General features: G+C 37.2%; 4 protein-coding genes across 8 annotated transcripts; 3 read left to right on the top strand and 1 right to left on the bottom strand.

The window, feature by feature from the left end:
* The first annotated feature begins 72 nt into the window (after positions 1-72).
* LOC124299477 (alpha-tocopherol transfer protein-like) lies at positions 73-5,729 on the top strand. 3 transcript variants are annotated; one of them, XM_046752681.1, is made up of 6 exons: positions 1,386-1,398; positions 2,108-2,232; positions 2,329-2,672; positions 3,773-4,136; positions 4,751-4,856; positions 5,426-5,729. In XM_046752681.1, the coding sequence occupies exons 3-6, from the start codon at positions 2,398-2,400 to the stop codon at positions 5,605-5,607; spliced, it is 927 nt and encodes a 308-aa protein (XP_046608637.1). In that variant the 5' UTR covers positions 1,386-1,398; positions 2,108-2,232; positions 2,329-2,397; the 3' UTR covers positions 5,608-5,729. The 3 variants fall into 3 exon arrangements, with proteins under 3 accessions (XP_046608636.1, XP_046608637.1, XP_046608635.1); XM_046752679.1 differs by having other exon boundaries at positions 2,108-2,292; positions 2,379-2,672; XM_046752680.1 differs by lacking the exons at positions 1,386-1,398; positions 2,108-2,232 and adding an exon at positions 73-1,016.
* A 1,463-nt stretch (positions 5,730-7,192) lies between these two features.
* LOC124299480 (endoplasmic reticulum resident protein 29) lies at positions 7,193-9,011 on the top strand. Its single transcript, XM_046752687.1, has 3 exons — positions 7,193-7,503; positions 7,846-8,244; positions 8,368-9,011. The coding sequence occupies exons 1-3, from the start codon at positions 7,396-7,398 to the stop codon at positions 8,602-8,604; spliced, it is 744 nt and encodes a 247-aa protein (XP_046608643.1). The 5' UTR covers positions 7,193-7,395; the 3' UTR covers positions 8,605-9,011.
* LOC124299479 (ran-specific GTPase-activating protein-like) lies at positions 8,620-12,073 on the bottom strand. Of its 3 annotated transcripts, none has more exons than XM_046752685.1 (5): positions 11,960-12,073; positions 11,292-11,542; positions 11,044-11,192; positions 10,619-10,905; positions 8,620-10,490 (listed from the first exon to the last, which is right to left on the bottom strand). In XM_046752685.1, the coding sequence occupies exons 2-5, from the start codon at positions 11,304-11,306 to the stop codon at positions 10,153-10,155; spliced, it is 789 nt and encodes a 262-aa protein (XP_046608641.1). In that variant the 5' UTR covers positions 11,307-11,542; positions 11,960-12,073; the 3' UTR covers positions 8,620-10,152. The 3 variants fall into 3 exon arrangements, with proteins under 3 accessions (XP_046608641.1, XP_046608642.1, XP_046608640.1); XM_046752686.1 differs by having other exon boundaries at positions 11,292-11,515; XM_046752684.1 differs by having other exon boundaries at positions 11,292-12,039.
* Positions 12,074-12,222: 149 nt separating this feature from the next.
* On the top strand, positions 12,223-18,836 carry LOC124299478 (serine/threonine-protein phosphatase alpha-2 isoform). Its single transcript, XM_046752683.1, has 5 exons — positions 12,223-12,605; positions 12,935-13,066; positions 14,399-14,629; positions 15,697-16,025; positions 17,091-18,836. The coding sequence occupies exons 1-5, from the start codon at positions 12,551-12,553 to the stop codon at positions 17,328-17,330; spliced, it is 987 nt and encodes a 328-aa protein (XP_046608639.1). The 5' UTR covers positions 12,223-12,550; the 3' UTR covers positions 17,331-18,836.
* Positions 18,837-19,581: the final 745 nt, after the last annotated feature.

Here is a 19,581-nt window from a genome sequence, read left to right as displayed (position 1 = left end):
TTATCAATGAACGTACGTCGTCGGTACGCGATTGGTCGTCGGGCTCGTCTCGGTGTGGTACCGAACGGAAACGTCGTCCACCGTCGGCCTTTCCACTGCGCCCCTACCCAGCAGCGGGGATTACTATAAGGTCTTTGCTGCACGCAATTTCCGTATTCGGTTTGCCCGATTGCTCACACCCGAAGGCCCTGCCGTTTCTATGTTTTACAAACCCCTGTATAGGTAGATCTCCAGGCGTGATTCACGCGACTATGATACCAATCGGGGGGCTTAATCGTAGATCACGGATCATGATTATCCGGTACGTTTCTTTACATGTGTATAGATTTTCGTGCCAAACGGAACACTTTTTTACATTGTGGTCGTACAAGTATAAATGGATTTTTCACCGATCGAACGAACTATACGTATTATACTGATTCGAGAAAACGTTCTCCGTGAATTCTGTGATGGAATGTTTCTTATGCTAGTCCAAACATAGTTCTCGATTATACATGGCGCATAAATTGGTAGCCGATAGACGATCCGATCTCGGGATGTTTGGTACCGCTCAGATTAAGTTTGAGGGCCTTGCTCCATTGCGAGATGGATGAAAAATGAATACCCAATATCTTGTTCGAAAATCTGCAGTGTGGCTTGAATCAGAATATGAGTACACGTGACGCAATGGATGCAGAACTGCTGCTGTTAATTTGACAATTAAATTTATTAATGGCATAACTAATGCGTCGATGTTTACCTCCATAGGCTGAAGTATATAATTTGACACTGCGGTATTACAGCAAAATATGTTAACAGTGCGTATGAAGAGGAACACCGCAACAAGTTCATACGTGAATGCTAGTTCTAGTACCTGCGTTGTACGAAAAAGGTACGAAGAATCACTATAAACCGCGATAACTGGACCATGCTACCACACTGGAAACTACAGATATGGTTCAAGGATTAAGATGTTCGTATCGTTGGCATGAACTAACATCTTGGAAATATGGCAAACTAACGAAGAATATGTAATTGTAAGTATTACGGGGTAAAAATCAAAATACGGAAACACAGCGGAATGGAAAACGAACTAATTGTAAATCGTAATCGGGTCATTCATTCTTCTGTCTGTATTTTGAACTGAAGCTTCGTTACGTCTGTTGAACTGACGACCACGATCATGTAGTCGATGAAATCCAGTAGATCGTCTAATTACAAGTTTTGAGGTTGGTGTCAAAGCGTGACATCGCGAATCGCTGCTAGGCTGCACTCGAAAATATAAATATACAGCTCGTTCACGCACGACGTATGATGTGGCAAAGGAATGTGCAAATTTCATGTGCTCCAAGTAAAAAAAAAAGAAACATATTTATACAACGCGAGCATGTTTTACGCGTTTTTCCACGTGTGTTCTTCGTATAGAAAATACCCGTTTTTAAGACGGCTGAGTGAGTCTATGAATGCGCCTGCGCGGAGTACTGAAAAGACCACATTTAAATCCTAGGAGTTGAAAGTGGTCTTTTCAGTACTGCGCGCATGCGCTGTCGCGAACAAATCTGACATCACGCGACCCGAACTTCGAATTCGAGCTTTGTGAAAAAACGTGTAACATACTCTTGTTTATACATATAGAATCGCTTGCAACAAGAAGGCAACGGTCTTTTCTGGCCTCGTGTACTTGTTCGCCGAGTTTGCCTCCTTGTTATACAATATTCTACTTATTTAGTTTTGAACAATTTTATTGCGGCCTCAAACAGACTTATACAGTTTCCGAGCGTATAAATGATGTTTACGATTACTGCGCGGCCTACTGCATTTTAAATTCGGAATAATTCACCTACGTCCGCGAAACTGAGCAACTGGGAATAATTCGTATGTTATATACGCTGTACGGTCACATGCAAAACACGTGAGACATATAAATACCGGGACATTATGGAAATAGTTACGCATAGTAATGGACGAGAAGTGACGCATGGAATTAAATCAAAGGCGCAGACAATGCTTAATTAAATGAAGAGAAGAAGTTGCCACCCTGCTCAGGGAATATAGGCTGGATTACGATACTCGTACGTCGAAACCGCATGCATGTACTGTGGTCAGTCTCTGATCGTAACTGCTCGAGCGATACCACGAACCGTTTTATCGTACTGCGTTTTGCGTACATTGCTTTCCATAATTGTGAAGTCCATTATACTAGATAAGGATCAAAACGCAAGCGAGTCTAAAATTATAACATGATAATACGATGTTAGTTGGTGGCTGTCATTTTATATCATTAAGGATAAAAAAAAATTTTCTCCAATCACCGTAGGTATCATTTTCCTCCCGTCACTTGTGTTGTAGCGTGAGGTGAATGCTCATCGTCAGGTCAAACAGCCAACATAAACTAACAGTTCTTCAAGCTGCTTCGTCATGATGCATTTGGGACATACGATTCAAGACTCTCGTGCCAAGTACCCGGAACTCACCGATGAGGTCTTGGATGATCTGCAAAAGTGGACGGAAGCCAGAGGCATCCCGGGTGTTCCTGTCGAACAATTGGCTCTGTTCACCCATAGCTGCTATTACGACAGGGAAGCCACCCTTCGCTGCATGAGTGTTTACTACAGGATGAGGGCGACAATTCCCGAGTTTTTTGCCAACCGTGATCCCAAGATGGAATGTCTGCAGCATTCATTGCGAGCACTGTACGTTTGACAAATTAATTATATTCGTAACCGTTATCCCGCATAGCAGATGATTTACCTAAGATTTTACAGTACGCTCTAATTCATTTAAATAGATAATTTTATAAGATCTACCACAGTATCTTTTCCCGCCTAGAGTAACAGTCAGGAGTAATGAATAAGTGAAAGTTTTCCATGGTAATATTCCAGAATTGCAGACGTAATAGCTTTTTTCGTGAATCGGCAATTAATACTTCTACAGTGCAATTTACACAGCTGCCAATAACAGGACTCTAAGGTTACAAACATACCGTATACCTATACTGCGATCCAATCAATTTCTCCTCCCGTCTACTATACTCCAGATTCTTATAATATACCGCTGCACTCCGATAAACAATTCCATTCATACACAGTGAGCCGTTCATATTTTGCTTACTCGCGGGATTCGTACATCAGTCTTCAGCTTCAGCTAGTAGAATACCGATAATAGGTGTCTTGATACCCTTTAATGGGAAATGTCTGTGCTCTGAAACTTCCTGCAGCTACGTGGCTGTGAAAGTCGTCAAACATCTTTTCCGTTTAATTTCTTAATCGATATGAGACACAAACAACGTTGTACCCTGACGCAATGATATGTTTCTATACGTAATCCAGCAAGGAGTATCATTAATCTGCTTTCCATTTGAACTATGATATGTAAATGATATCTAAATGAAATTTCGAACGTCTCCTTTAAACGTCACGTGTATCGTCTGGATGTGCATTCACCTTTACATGTAAGTTTAATAAAATTGAACGCTCGAAGAAAAACTGTTTCCACTTTTAAAGCTCAGGTATGTGTATTGACCAACGTATTGAACAAGCTGTGTTTTTCGCAAATTGTTACGACATTCCCTTGGCTGCGGTTGAACTGTTACACACACATTCCGTTATGCAATTGAGGCATGTAACCGAACAGTCTTGTAATTCAGGTTTTACCTACATATGTATAAATGTGCATTTGCGGGCGTGGTTACTTTCCATACAGCTTGAATTTAGCTTTTTCACGTCTATATGCAGATTACGTTTCGTGGGAGTATTCAACGGAATTTTCCGAGCTGAAGAATCTTGCGTTTCAGACAATTTGTCGGCCTTCCGGTACCAGATCCACAGGGAAACAGGATAATTTTTCATCGACTGGCGGACTCTCGACCCAGCCAGTACATATTCAATGATGGAATAAAGCTCCTGGCAATGGCAGTTGATGCTAGTCTATACTCGGATGGCTGTTCACCGGGATACATATTTTTATTTGACATGCAAGGAGTCAGATTGGGCCACTTGACCAGACTTTCGGTGTCCAGTATTCGAAAATTCTTCGAGTATATACAAGAGGGACTTCCGGTTAGACTGAAGGGAATTCACGTTTTGAACGCTGTCTGGTTTATGGATAAGGTCCTTTCGCTGATCAGGCCGTTCATGAAGCGAGAATTGTTTGATATGGTAAGTAAAACTGGCTCGTCGTGTTGCCAGATAGGCGTTACTTTTTTCAAGATGTTTTTATGAAGATCTCAGTAACTTTTGAAATGATACGTCTTGACTTAATATGCGCTGAGTGAGTTGTGAGATGAAAAAAATTGGTCTCCAATCTCAAAACTCGATTCAAGTTTCACAACCAAGTTTTTCAAAATTGTCATTATTACGATCGTATAATTGTACACAGAGGAAACAAAAAATACATACATGCAAGTTGCGTATTATTATGTGTTATTCGGATTTAAAAATAAGAATAAAAAAATTTCCTCGACACCCTGATTGTGCGCGATCGCGTGACATTTTCATTGTAATTATACCTGCGTGCGCTGCATTTTGTGTTTTTAACGTTTCGAAGGAGTTGCGTCACCTCAGGCGCTCCTCGAAGCAAGGCAAGTATTACAAGCAAATTATAATCGCCGGCTTAAAATTCCTTGCTCAATTTGAGACGAGAATTTGCAGAGTTCTAATCAAGCGATTTGTATTGATTCAATTTTGGAACATATAATGAAATATCAGTTTGTCGTTCTATAGGTTGCCATAACTAGCAGAAGAGGCATAAATTTTTATTCTTTTCGTTACAGCTTCATCTTTACACTGGAGACGTTTCTGAAGTATACGACCATATACCACAAAAGTGTTTACCAAAAGATTTTGGAGGGGATCTTGCTATGGTGAAAGATCTTCACGGTATGTAAAAAATAAGATGGGTCTTTCTTTCTGAAATTCTTGTGATATTCTCATGTAGTTGCTTATAATATGTAACACATGCCGCACCGCACGGGCAAAGAGTTATCACTACTACCTTCTTTGAAACGCCACTGTAAATGTGAAGCTGCCAAAATTACTTTTCCAGTTATTAATCACCGCCATATAGTTATAGTTAGGTATGCGAGTGAAAATGCATTGTGCACCGCAATTTGACGCTCCGAATTGCGATCTCAAGAGCGTGGAATCTCGAATAGCAAAATTCTTTGCGATCTTTTTTTTGAAATCCTTCTTCTTTCAACAACGAAGAGGTCGATATGCGATCTAAGGATGGTTCAAAAAGCTATCTCGTTCAAAGTTGTGAAAACTGTTTACCGATTATTATTAAAGAAGTATGATTGTCACAGTCTCTGTGAAAATAATTTCGGGATACGCTTATCGTTTATTCTTATAATATGGTTATTTTAAAGTTTTTTTTCCCCAATTTCGCCACGTTTTTATCATTTTCTCAGTTGAATTACAATCTTTCGCACAATTTACATCATTTTCAGAGGCACATACCTTGAAATTACTGGAATTGCGAGATTATTTTCTTGAAGAGGAAAGACTGTTCCGTGGAGGATGCAGTGCCGGTGACTCTAAAATATCCTCGTCTAGCTCTGCACTTTCTGAAGATCTTCGTTCCTCATCAAAATCCAAGGATGGATGCACTGCTTCCGCTCCAGACACCTGACCTTTCATCAGCTAGCCAAAAGCCTGTATTACAATACGTATGTGTATGTGCATTAACCGCACGATATCATGTTGTAATTCAGTCATTTACGTCCTCAAGAATAAAATATTCATTCATAGTGACTTTGGGCTTGAATTTCCAAAATCCCAAACCGTCAATTAACCGTTACTTGATGAAATACCTAGATGAGGTAATTCATCAGATTTTCTTCACCTCTCAGATCTTATTTTACGTAAAACAATAGTTTTGTTTACGTGCAATAAAAGCAAGATGCACAGCAACAGAGTGTCTGCAAATATGTTGTTCATGAAAAAAATTAAACCCTTATCAAGGAAAAGACTTTCAACTAATTCTCTTGAAAATCGTACATAATTTATCAAATTGTAGTGTGAATTTTCAATTAACACATTGCAGCATCGGATGTTCAGAAGCGCGAGTTCATTGTCAGTTGTGTGCTATTTTTACTTACCTTAAAATGAGATCAAGGAAAATTGTGGAATAATAATTATCTAATTAGATAAGTCTTTTTAAACGCAGTGGCACACAATGCGGTATGATATAGGTAGACGTAGTACGCAGGTGTATAAGTATAATATTTATGTCTTACGACTTATGATATCGCGATTTATAAGTTGTTACCTATAATTATACGTATACGATAAAATCTACGAACGTAATTCTTCAGCGTGCAGTGTGAATGGCACGAATGCACTGCACTAGTATATAGTGCATTCAAATTGCTCCTATGATGTATTCACCGATGTATACGGCTACGTATACAGATATAGAAAAGATATTCTATGCAGTTTTTGAGGAATAATTTACTACGCATACTATACAAAGACTCGAACGGTACGTCCTATTTCATGCAAAGTGCAAACTTCTCATTTATGCATTACTTTTGTGAAATAAATTTAGCTCGCTGGACGACAGCAATGAATAATTTTCCTCACTATAGCATCGCATCATTTTAAGCGACAACAAACCATCGGGATTAAATATATCATGTGGATTATTGACCGATTAAATTATTTGTAATTAATTGGTAGGTATGTACATTTGTATTACATTTAACAAAAAAATCATCTTTGTTTTGCATTTTTTCCGTTATCTTTACCAAACGGTAAAAAGATTTCGCCAATCGAGTATAATTTTGATAACGAATATGATGAGTTTACCCAAAAATTTCTATTGCTGACGATATAACAATAGGAATGAAATTGGATTAGTCACAGAATGTCCGAGCCTAAAATACTTCGTTCCAATCGTAAAATTTTTTCCTTCCTCTGAGATATAAATTATTATTTTTTTTTCTTATCCATATGAAAAAAGCCAACAGAATTGAACTATTCGCGGTATATTCCCCACGTGTCAGTCACCCCGCGTTACGTACGTTTTACCTGCCAGAGGTACGCAACTACCTATTAATTAATTGTAAGTGTGATAATTTGCATTGTTTAGCAGCGGTTCGGCGAGCGGCGCGCGTCTCGTCGGCGCATCGTGGATACTCGCAAGGCATAGGCGTACATCCGTGGCCGTTTCTGATTCGACATTTCAACCGCATATCACAAGTAAGCGGTGGCTCGCGTACATTCGGCAGCGTGACAGCGTAGCAACGAAGACGGCAGAGCCAGAGGAAAGCAGGTGTTAAATGTCAAAAGTAAACAACAAGTAGATTCCAGAGAGTAAAGAGAACCCGACACGCCGGACGCCGGCTTGCAGAGCGCGGAAAAGACCGAGAAGAAGAAGACGGAGAGCGAACCGTATAACTAGTCTAGCTGAATAACAATGCTCCTGTATTATGCAGTTTTCGTACTTGCCGTCGCGGGGTTGGGTCAATCCAGTGACGAGGATTGCAAGGGATGCGTACCCCTCGACTCTCACTCATTTGATAAGGTAATTTCAGATCGTTTTACTTCTTTTATTTGGAAGATGTCGATAAAATTTCACTACTCAATTATGCGTAAAGGTAATACTTTTTCTTCGCATTCTCACGGATCGAATAATTCGAGATTTTTGTTGTGACCTAGTAGTAGATGAACAGATTGATTACAAGCATTATTTTTAGTCAACTTCATTGAATGTATTATTTTGCGAATGGATTGATTATAATCAATCGATAAGACGACGATTTCCATTTCTACTCAATGTCGTTGTTGTGTCGATTACCCAAATAGCGACGAAAAACAATAATCTTTTTCTTTCCACTATACGTTTAGCAATTAATTATTGTTTCAGGTAATTCCGAAATTTAAAGTAGCTCTAGTTAAATTTGACGTGGCTTTTCCCTATGGTGAAAAACACGAGGAGTTTGCCAAAGTTGCTGCAGCAACAAAAGATTCTGCAGATCTTTTGGTAGCAGAAGTTGGCATCAAAGATTATGGGAAAAAAGAAAATTCCGACTTGGCACAGCGCTATGGTATAACTAAAGACGATTTTCCCGCTGTTCGTTTGTTCTTGCAAGGAAAATCCGAACCTATACCATTTGTTCAGAAATTAGATTCTGATTTTACTGCTGAAAATTTAAAAAGATTTATTAGAGCACGATCAGATGTCTATTTGGGATTGCCAGGATGTGTTGAACAGCTCGATAGGTTGGCGGAAGAATTTAAAAGTAGTCAGGATAAGGAGAGACAGGTATAATGGAAATTTCTTAGTAGCATAAGTTAATCAAGAGTACAATGTCATCAAGTGTTTCATGAAACTTCATTCATGGAATACTGAATGAGCTGATTAAAAAAAAATTAATGTTTCCCACAGGAAATACTGAGTAAAGCGAAAATTTTTGAAGAAACATTGCCCGAAGAACATCGAAAGGCGGCTCAAGTTTATGTAAAGACGATGGAGCGAATAATGGAAAGAGGCGATGTGTTTGTACAGTTGGAACAATCGAGACTAGAGGGATTATTGAAAGGAAAGATATCCAAGGACAAGAAACGCAATATGGAAGAAAGGCGTAACATCTTACAATCATTCGCACACAGAGATGAACTTTAATTTTTTGATTAATAATTGATTATTCATTAAGAGCATTTATGAAACTATTTGAGACTTTAAAGAGCCTTACTTGAATGAATCGAACTATTGATGATTCTGCACTGTGATAATTCGAACGAACCTCTTCAGCCAAATTGAAGTCTTGTCTTTGTGAATATGTATGTACATTCCTATGAGAACTCCTTATCAACAGTCAGAAGATCCATAAGTTTGTTACTCTTCTCTACGCATCTTTGTAAACAAAACCAAGTTTCCACAAAAGATATTTTGGTCCTCTTTGGCTGTTTCGAACAATGAGACATGAAAGTTTCCGTAATACCCGATTCCTGTATGCCATATGAGATGTAAATTTTCCTATAAGAGCTCAAGACTGCCATCAATTTGTAGAGATTACATCAATCTAATGGGAAAAAATATATACCACAACTGAAGTATCAAGTAATTTTGTGACTTAGTAGCCCTCTTCAGTTAGCTACATGTGGCGCAAGGTCAAAACAGGTGAATTTGCAAATAGTTAAACTATGATATAAATATATGTAGATATATCTTGCAGAAATTGATCAGTACATTAAATGAAAGTACCGGTACGATAATATTTTCAAGTCTCTGTACAATATGCCGAATAAATAAAAACGAGGAAACATATCATGCAATACTCAACTGTTTGTGATGTAGTAACAAAACCCTTTACATTGTAATTTCTCTATTTCATGTAGCTGTTAAAATACGTATACCAGTGGATTAATTATATTATTCGCCGGACATAGAGAAACAAATAATAAAATACCGAATGTGTGGAAAATCCCGAAGTTACTAGGCATTGGAGTTCTCAATCAATTTGATAGTAATTAGAATGCAGTAAATAGAATAAAACTTTTTCAAGGGCACACATTTTATGTTAATATAAATATACAACGATATGTCGTTTATATTATATAATATGATTACAAATTTTATCACTAAATTCTAAATACATTCATGGTGCGTCAGTAAAAACTTTCAACTAATCCATTCGGTTGGATCAGTAGTTATATTAATCATTTAAAAAAATGCTCACATATACCAAATATTAAAGTCAGTGACTAATAAGTTTGGTTATATGTGTATACATAATATATCTTTTTAAAATCAGATCCCGCCCATTGTAGCTTTGAAAACTTCATTCCAGAGCTTGCCAAGGCTTGCTCCAAGTCACTGCTCAGATCAGTTTTATAATATGTTTTATTCAGTTGATTATTGCGTTGTTCTAGAAAGCTTACCAAGTATTTCAAATAGATCCCTGCGTGAACTGTGTCTTGTTTTTCTCGTTTTCATTGAGAAAGAAAGAACCAAGTAGAGAATAAAATGCAAATACAAGAATCACAAACGTTTATATGTATAACATCTGTATAAATATCGTTTCAATTAACAAACCGAAAATTTGTTCAACGCTTGTATTGAATTGCCAATAATGTTCATATTTTCACGATGTATGATCGTTCTTAATTTTAACATGCATCTCGGAATGTTCGTTCCAGCTTTTCTAATTTCAAAGTTTAGTTTTATTCGTTACTTGTCTTGGTCGATATTCTTCACAGACAGCTTTGCCAGCTGGCCCTCTACTTCCTTTGCCTCCTCCTCAGACTTGGCCTCGTTAGATACTTTTTCTACATGATCTTCCTTCTCAGCTACCTCCGGTTTATCCTTTTTATCTTCTTGCACTTCTTTGGATTCCCTTGTCTGATTCTCATTATCACTACTTTCACAGTAGCTAACATCACTGTAGCTAGCTTCACTTGAACTGTCATCCTTTTGTTCATCGACACCAGTTTTACCGGCATAAATTTCACATTCTGAGCCCACTATTTTCTTGGCTTTTTCAAACGCATCTTTCCACATTGTAGCATCTTGGAGAAAAGTCTAACATTAATAATATGCATCTAATAGTAATTATAACTAATGATATAGAATTGCCTAGAGGTGTTTGCAGATATCCTATTTAACAGGCCCAGCAAATTAAAAGACGGAAACTTACTTTCAGCATTGGCAAAGCGAATAGCGAGTAGCTCTGGCTTTAATTCTTCGTCAGCAAAATCGGCTAGAACACTCCAAACCCAAGCCCGATCACTTCCGCAATTTGGTTTGAGCTCCATCCACGGTGTAACAAAATGGTTTGCGCATATCTTCAGAGTTTTGTCTCTGCGCATCACTACCCTCACAGTACTTTTTGTTTTGTGTCTCAAGAGTTTGACTTCCCCTGTACCTCTCTCCTTCCATTTTGATAAACCATCGCTCGAGTCGTAACGATACAGTTTGGCTCTCCTAATACAATTGAAAGATAACACAAAATTTCAGAGACTGTGGTACTTCGAATCAATTTTTGTCCCTTCGACATCCTGCAGTCGCTGCAGTTTGCAAATCAATGCGAGTACTTGGCAAAAAGAAGCAACGAAAACTCACAGTTTTATCAGCTCGACTTCGTCCTCCTCGTTGTTTGAAACTTCGATAATTGGTAGTGAAATAATAGGTTCAAAGTGCACGTCATTTTCGACATTCTCTTCCTCGTTGTCATGCGGCACTCCACCGTCAACGACGTGGTCCCCGTTCAACTAGAAGTCGGAAAACAAAGAGAGCGTAGAATCGTTAACAGCGTGATTTAGCTTTGTGTATGAGAAAAACAGTGTTGGCAGAGTGAAAAACACACTTACTCCGTTTTCAGGCATTATATTCCGTTTCTAATACGTTTACCTCCCAGGATATATAGCGAATATATAGATCGCTGGTAGTTATATATCAATGAATTAGGTACGCACGCGATTCGCGCCAACCAACAACCCTCGAATGGCGAAAATTCGTTGCGATATATACTTATTTCAACGAGACTGAAATGTTTTAATGTTGGTGGTGTTGCGGGGGTGTGTGTGGTGCGATCCTGAAATACGATTGGTAGTTGGACACCCTAAAAGAACCGGAGGGCCAATTGGAGACAAGGTCAGCCCGTCGAATAAACCACAGGCAACTTTGACGGCTATTTTTTTTTTCTACTTTCTACGCCGCACCAAATTTTCAATTTTCTCGTTATCTCGCTATTGTATGGGAATTTCACCCTAGTGTTTATTTTTCACGCTGAATAAATATTCTGTCATTTTAGTCATTGTAGCAGTTCATTCAACGTAAGGTGACCAAAAATTTTAATTAATTAATTGCATTCTTAATATGCGCGTCTGCTTTGATGTGACAGTCTGGTGATTCAAAATCCCATACCATAGGAAAATTTATCAAAGAAAACCTGGGTTTCTGCTTAAAGAATATCGAGCTCGGCGCGAGGCTCCGATCAACCGAATGGTTGGAAATAATTACTGAACATTTAAAATACCCTCAATTCTTAATCATGAAACGAAAATCGGGCACTGTTCGGTTAGTTCGTAGATCTGAGAACACAATTGCGATTATACTACGGACGCGTATGTAGTGCTTTTTTTTGGCCCCCTGCTGACGAACTACAGACGCCAATCATGGCTGCCAACAGTTGGAGAAGAAAATACCTTCTGACCGGAACGATTGAATGGATCTTCGATAAAGTTGATAAAGTTTGAGCCGGCTAGAAGCAAATTCTGTACTTTGCCCGAGGAAATATCGCTTCGGTACAAAGTTTGCACCAATCGTTCCAGGATTTGGTATCAGAAATCGTCAAGCTTGCGCGGCAGCATAGGCAACGTGACGTAAACGATCGCCCGGCACTTGGCAATATTGGCTGTGTCGAGACTCGAAGAGGCTGGTCGCCGTCGCCGCCGTAGAGCCGAGAGAAGGGAAGGGGGATCGTGCGCTTGTCCGGGCGGCCATTGCGAGTACCTTGTATAATCCGCGAACGCGAGTGAGTGCCCGGTGAAATCCAGGAAAATCAGTGACCATCCTTAGCGCAAGGTGCTCCGTGTGAAGCCCGGGACTCGCCCGAAACCCCAGGCCGATGGCTGAGACTGATAAATTGAACATCGACAGCATCATAGCCCGGCTCTTAGAAGGTAAACCTGATCGATGCCCCGTAGGTGTATGCGTTGCGAAACTCTCCTATCCTGCCCGACCTACAGATCAAATTTTCGTCAGTCGAATAACGTGTTTGAATCAATGAAAGCGGGACGCTGAGGAGGTGTGCTTTTTTGCTATTTAACGATTACGCAACGGGGATTAAAATTAGGTACATGAAGCGGGGGCGCCGGAATAGTTTGTTTACAAAAAACGGCGTTGACAACCGCCGTGAATCCGCTAGCTTTGGGCGAGGTCCCGAAACGCGATTACGCTCGATCATTATTCTAATTCTAATATCTTACTTGTCCTCTCTGTTACCTTCTAGTGCGGGGAGCTCGACCTGGTAAAAATGTTCAGCTGACCGAGGGCGAAATTCGAGGCCTCTGCCTCAAATCTCGTGAAATATTTCTATCCCAGCCCATCTTACTCGAATTGGAGGCTCCCTTGAAAATTTGTGGTAAGTTTTCGTGTTACCAACCTCTGCTCTACCTACTTGTCCTACATATTCACCTTGTTTATCTTACAACATAAACTTCTATTTTTGTACACAGAAACAACAACTTTACAGACTCCTGATTTGTGACTTTGTTTATTTTTATTTTGACATTAATATGACCCAAATCAAACGTAACTTGTCAATGTTTTCTTTTATTACTTATTGGGATTAATAATCTGTGTAACCACCTACCAATTTACTATTGTTTATTTCCTCTCTTATCACTTTCAGAAATAAGACTTGTGTGTCATCAAAATTGCAGACACGTTATTCAACTACATATTTTCATTGCTCTAACAAAACTACTTTTTATCTACATTATCACTGTTATACTGCAAATAAATTATTTAGAAACTTGAGTACGCTTCAAATGTGAAGGAAAATTAAAATTTCGGGTATTGTGGATTTTACGTAAATGTTTACAGGTATTGCACGGATGCAAAGAGATGACATTCGGGAAACAGATGTTGTTTCAGTGTATGCAAATATTATTCATTACTTGGAAAAAGAGCAAAAAAAAAAATTAATTTTGTATCTTATCGCTTGTGTTAAGCAAACGTTGCCAAGGTGATTGGATAAAACCTAAAATACGCATGTTACGTTGTTTTTACATGACGATTTTGTATCTACTGATTTCAATACTACATGTATCACATTATTTAACTCATATGCATTATTCCTATCGAAAATAGTACAATATTACTTACTTATCAGTTCTGGTTTCTGTAGACTTTTGATTGACATATTTTTTCATTGTAATTGACAGATTAACATTCGGAAGGCTTTAATAATTCATTTTCCTTCATTAACCATATATTCAATTTGCGCATTGGCTAATATCTGTCAAATACCTTCACACCTAAATTTATACACATTTTGCTTTGTGTGAGGTTTATTTTAAGTAAGTGTGCCAGTATATAAATACTGCATGTATTAACTATTACTCATAGCATTAAGACATGCCAATGCGCATCATCAGATGCATAGATAGATATTTTGATGGTCAAACGTGCCATATGATTCAATTTAATTTCATTATGATCCACACAGTGGATCATCAAAACCAGTCGTATTTCTTTCAGCTTAATTTCCATGTTGTCTGTCGGAGCGTTTCTATAGCTTATGAGCTTCATCTAAATATAACATATAAATTTAAACATATTGGCAATAAAGATAAATATGCGTACTACTCTTAGACAGTAGCAAATTATTGTGGTAAAACCAGTTGAACAAATATGTTTCACCAGAAAGAGAATACAAATCTTGGTAATTCATTCAATTTTTTTTTCTCAGGGGATATCCATGGACAGTACTATGACTTGCTGCGGCTTTTTGAATACGGAGGTTTTCCACCAGAGAGTAACTACTTATTTCTGGGCGACTATGTAGACAGAGGGAAACAATCTTTGGAGACAATCTGTCTTCTGCTCGCCTACAAGATCAAGTATCCTGAAAATTTCTTTTTGCTTAGAGGAAATCACGAATGTGCATCAATCAACAGGATATATGGCTTTTACGATGAGTGTGAGTCCTTTTGTCATATAATATTTGTTTTCTTTGTTCTTTATTTCGTTTTGAGGAAATTTATTCCTCGCGGAAATTACTCAACTACCTCCCATCGAAACCCCAGTGATTCATTTCTCACAAACAGGATAAAGAAGTAGTTTCACTGCTTTCTCGTGTCCCTCATCTGTTGGGCACACATGCATTTAGTAAAATATATCAGCTTCGTGATAAATAGAAGAGATTGAGTGAGATTAAAAAAAAGTAAAAAAAAATTTCAGTATATCGCATTTATTTTTGTCTGTCAGAAAATAAGCAAGGTTGCGGTTTTGGAATGTGGTTTGATTTTCATTTTTTCCACTGCGTTTGAAATATACTTTTTAACTAAGAATTGTTTACTAAGATAACATGTTTTGAAAGTAATTACTTGCAATTTTTCTTAAAGTATGTCTGTTTGCAAAACACACTTCTGAGTTATCTCATGATTTTACGTACATGGGTAATTTTACTATGTATCATTTGGTTTTGCTTGCAGTAATTTTGACAGTTATTTTAATTGTAGATCCAATTTAGTTATCTTTTGAGTAAATCATCAAATTCAACTGATATTTGCGAGTTTTGATTACAAGAAGCAATCGCTTCTGACAACTGATAAGAGATAATGCAATCCTACTTCTATCTTGTAATTAGTGAAGGATAAACTCGTTTGACATTATCGCTCGTGTTCTATACCCGTTATTTTTTTTTTTTTCAATTGTTTATCAAATTATTCAGCCTTATATTTCATATTCTTTTAATCCCAATTTAATGTGTCTACATAGAAAGTAAATGAATATGAGGCAGCATAGGAAGCTTACAGCTTTGACACACAAAGTAAATAAAGACTGGATTCAATTCACAATGCTTCATTCTTTTAATTTGTCTTTGACACTTGAAATTATACTTTGTAAGAACTGCAATTTGTTATCTCCTCCTCTAAAGATTCATTATGTTTATCAAATTATTATTGATTATTAGTAGCTTGCATTGTTCCGCTAAAGGAACAAATTAATAAAATTTTATTCAATTTATGATTGTTTGTCTTGCAGGTAAGCGTCGGTACAACATTAAACTATGGAAAACATTTACCGATTGTTTTAACTGCTTGCCAGTCGCAGCAATTGTTGACGAAAAAATCTTCTGCTGTCATGGAGGCTTAAGTCCGGATCTCCAGAGCATGGAGCAAATAAGACGTATTATGCGACCCACCGATGTACCTGATCAAGGCTTATTGTGCGATCTGCTATGGTCGGATCCAGACAAAGATACAATGGGTTGGGGTGAAAACGATCGTGGTGTTTCATTTACTTTTGGTGCAGAAGTCGTTGCCAAATTTTTACATAAACATGATTTTGATCTCATCTGTCGAGCTCATCAGGTAAATAACCTCGCGACATTCATTGCAGTTAATTTATCACGATGGCAGAATATTGTTCACTTAATATCTTGCGTCATTTTTTTTTTTGTTCATAACCATTATTTTCTTTTTCAATCAACAATATACAAGGAATTAACATTTTCTGGTCCTTGACTAAAAAGTTAACATTGTCAGATTTTTAGTTTGATAATTTTAAGTAGCCTCTAATTGTAAGATATATTTAATTCTGTTTTGAACTGAGAGCATTTAATCTTAGTCATAAAAACTAGTGTGTTCAGTAAAGATGTCGAAAATGTCATGCAGTATTCAATTTAGAGTCTAATAATAGCCAGTTACTGTAGCATTACGTAACCCCAAGAAATTAGTGCCTAGAGAATGAAAACTTCGTTCCTGATTATGCAAAAAAAAATGTACCAAATCTTCAGACTCTTGTTTACTTTTTGCCATTTATCTGTTATATCATTAACACCATACATGTAGATTGACTCACGAAATTTTTCATGTAAATACTTCATCCACTAAAGTCTCACATAAAATAGCATGACGTTCATTTCAAAAGCATCGAATAAGTTAGTTACTTTGCGTTCATGTTGACTGCAAAAACAGAGTGACATACTGAAGGCAGCTTAATTCCACACTAAACAGAAAAATTATTTTTCTTGCGGTTCTTTTTAATATCAGTATATCAAAGAATAAATTTGGACAAGTCTATCCAAAATTAAGTCTGTAATAAAAAGGTTACTCAAAAGTGCTGCATGCACTGCTGTGAACATTTCAATGTGATGAAATTTGCTATTCTACAAGCATTACGGTAAACATTTCCAGGATTTAATATTTTTTCTCCCAAATTCAGTTTCTACTTTTATTTTCTTAAACATTTTCCTATTCAGATGATAAGCCAATGTACAAAATGTCATTTTGAAGCAATAATTAACACACTACATCAGCAACAACAGCAAACCGCTTTTAAGAATTCCACGTCTAATCTACGATCATGAATTTGAAAATACATGTTCAGCTTAAACTGAAAATATTGATAGTTGTAATTATTGTTTTTCATTCTAGGTTGTTGAAGATGGCTACGAGTTCTTCGCTAAACGTCAATTGGTTACATTATTTTCTGCGCCAAACTATTGCGGTGAATTTGACAATGCGGGCGCTATGATGTCCGTGGATGAGACTCTGATGTGCAGCTTTCAGATTCTCAAGCCCGCTGATAAACGAAAGTTTACTTACGGTGGTTTAAACGCTGGACGACCCGTCACACCACCACGAGGTGCCAACAACAAAAACAAAAAGAAGTGAATTCCCTAATGTTCATTAGAACAATATTTAGGACCTTAAGACCTTCCCCCCAGATCCCTAACCCTATCCCCAGCCACCCTATAAGACATTAAGTCCTTGTAAGAAAGAATTCTATTATTATGAATACATAAACCTGCGGAGCCATCCACAATCGATAATACAAGTGAGGACAACTTGGAATAACGTTGCAAGCTGGTATCTTTGTTTCCGAATAAAAGAAAGAAAAAAAAATATATCAGAGAACATCAGTCGGTGCAATTAATGAATAATTTTTCTGCCGTGTATTCATGACTGAGGCAGATATAGGTAGATTCATTTTTAGTGTTATTTTCTTTTTCGAATATTCACCGGAGATTTAGTAACGCCCTAAGCCTTGTTATAAAGTATGACGTTTAGGTACGTGTGACAAATGACAATTAGATACTTATATTGACTATCGATGCGAAATTACATCTGCATAACGCTTACTGTTTTTACTGTCACTTTTTTTGTTCGAGTAAGACTTTTTTTTTGTACCACAATCTGTACCGCAGAATATATTTTTAGTCATTATTATAGTACACGCCGTTTTATAACCCACCCTTATTATCAGTTGTTTATGTTTACTACGGAAACTAATATTGAGCCTCATGATTTTCGTGTTACAAAAAAACACGTGTATATACCTATAAATGTATACACATTCATACATACATACATACATACATACATACATGTGTAAATCAATTTGGTGCCAATTTCTCAAGTTCAACCATGCATGGGAATGAAACTGAGTACTGACAAGGTGGATTGAATAATTGGGCTCTAACGACTTTGAAATGTATTTTAGATGTTATTCGCATATGTATGTATGAGAACTCTTGCAACATCTAATAAGTTGCGATGTAACCGATTTGTTACTGTAATAGGCAAGTTTTCTTTCCATTCTTCTCTCCGCGAACTTCGTTAATAACTTCCATACATGACTTCTAAATGACACTGAAACCGTTGATCGAATGGTAAGATTGGGCCGTAGTATATGCCAGATGAATATCTAATGAATACAGATTTAGGGAAACAATGTTTACATCCGTTATCGGCCTTGCAACGTCCTTTTAAGCTAGTTTCCGATTCTTTGTAGCTAGCAATTTAGGAGGGGATAATAATAAGAATATTAATAATAATAATAATTAACGCAAACAGAAGTACACACATAATTAAAAGTAAGCAAGCCAAACGCGCATTGCAAGATTTTGCGTGGTCTCATTTCATCGTACGTGTGAGTTTTATCATTTTAAAATCATCCTTCATTGAAATCATTGCCATTCTCATTACCGTGTCCCGCGACAATTGGCACGTCCTTATGTCCACATTGTTTCCTCGTAGAAAATTAGGTCTATTCGGATGACACTGTTTGAAACAAGCATTAGTGTTTATAATAATTTGTCAACCGAGGATTGGCTAACAGCGCTCCCTTAATTACTGTACATTAATTTTTTATAAATAAAGGTCACCGAAAAAACAAAATCGCATTATATCTCATTATTTAAGTAACTTATAACTAAACCTCATCAGTTTACCCCGTATATGCGAGCGTCTGGCCAAGTAATATCCTTTACCAATGTAATTAGCTCATCGATTGGCCGATAGAAAAATAGTACCGTTTATTTAAATGCTATTCAGGTAAATTATTGTTCTTTGTTCTAAAAAATTATTCTACTTATTGCTGACTTGTGTGTCCAGAAATAGATTACATTGATGCTTATGCCGTCGGGTAACAACCATGATAATTCGACAGTGCTATTCTTTGGAAAGTTTCTAAACTTTATCATCCGAAAAGGCCGTACAATTAAACGTAGCGTAATTTTCATAACGTTTACTCGTGTGATGTTTAAATTTGAGATATAAAACTGTTGTGCAAAACTGTTGAGTATCGTGAATGACGAGATCTGTGGCAATAGACATCAAGTAATTCTTGACCGTCAGCATAATCGTGTTGACAAAAAATAAGGAAATACAAATTATCCAGTGTTAGTCTTTGGTTAAGACATTTTGTAAATATATTGATTCTTCATCAATACTACTTACCATTACTGCTACAATTATTGCTACTCCTACGACTACTACTGCTATCACTAATAATACTAATAACAATAATAACAGTAATGATAATAATAATAATACAACTACAAAGTAATAAATAAATACCTAAAAATTCAGTGTCACCGCAGTCTTTGATCATTTTTATCCGTGGCAATTCCTCATTTTGAAA

The sequence above is a fragment of the Neodiprion virginianus genome, chromosome 3 (genome assembly GCF_021901495.1).
Source record: "Neodiprion virginianus isolate iyNeoVirg1 chromosome 3, iyNeoVirg1.1, whole genome shotgun sequence".
NCBI classification, from domain to species: Eukaryota; Metazoa; Arthropoda; class Insecta; order Hymenoptera; family Diprionidae; genus Neodiprion; species Neodiprion virginianus.
The sequence above is the reverse complement of the archived record's forward strand: the minus strand, read 5'-3'. Positions and strand labels throughout refer to the sequence as shown.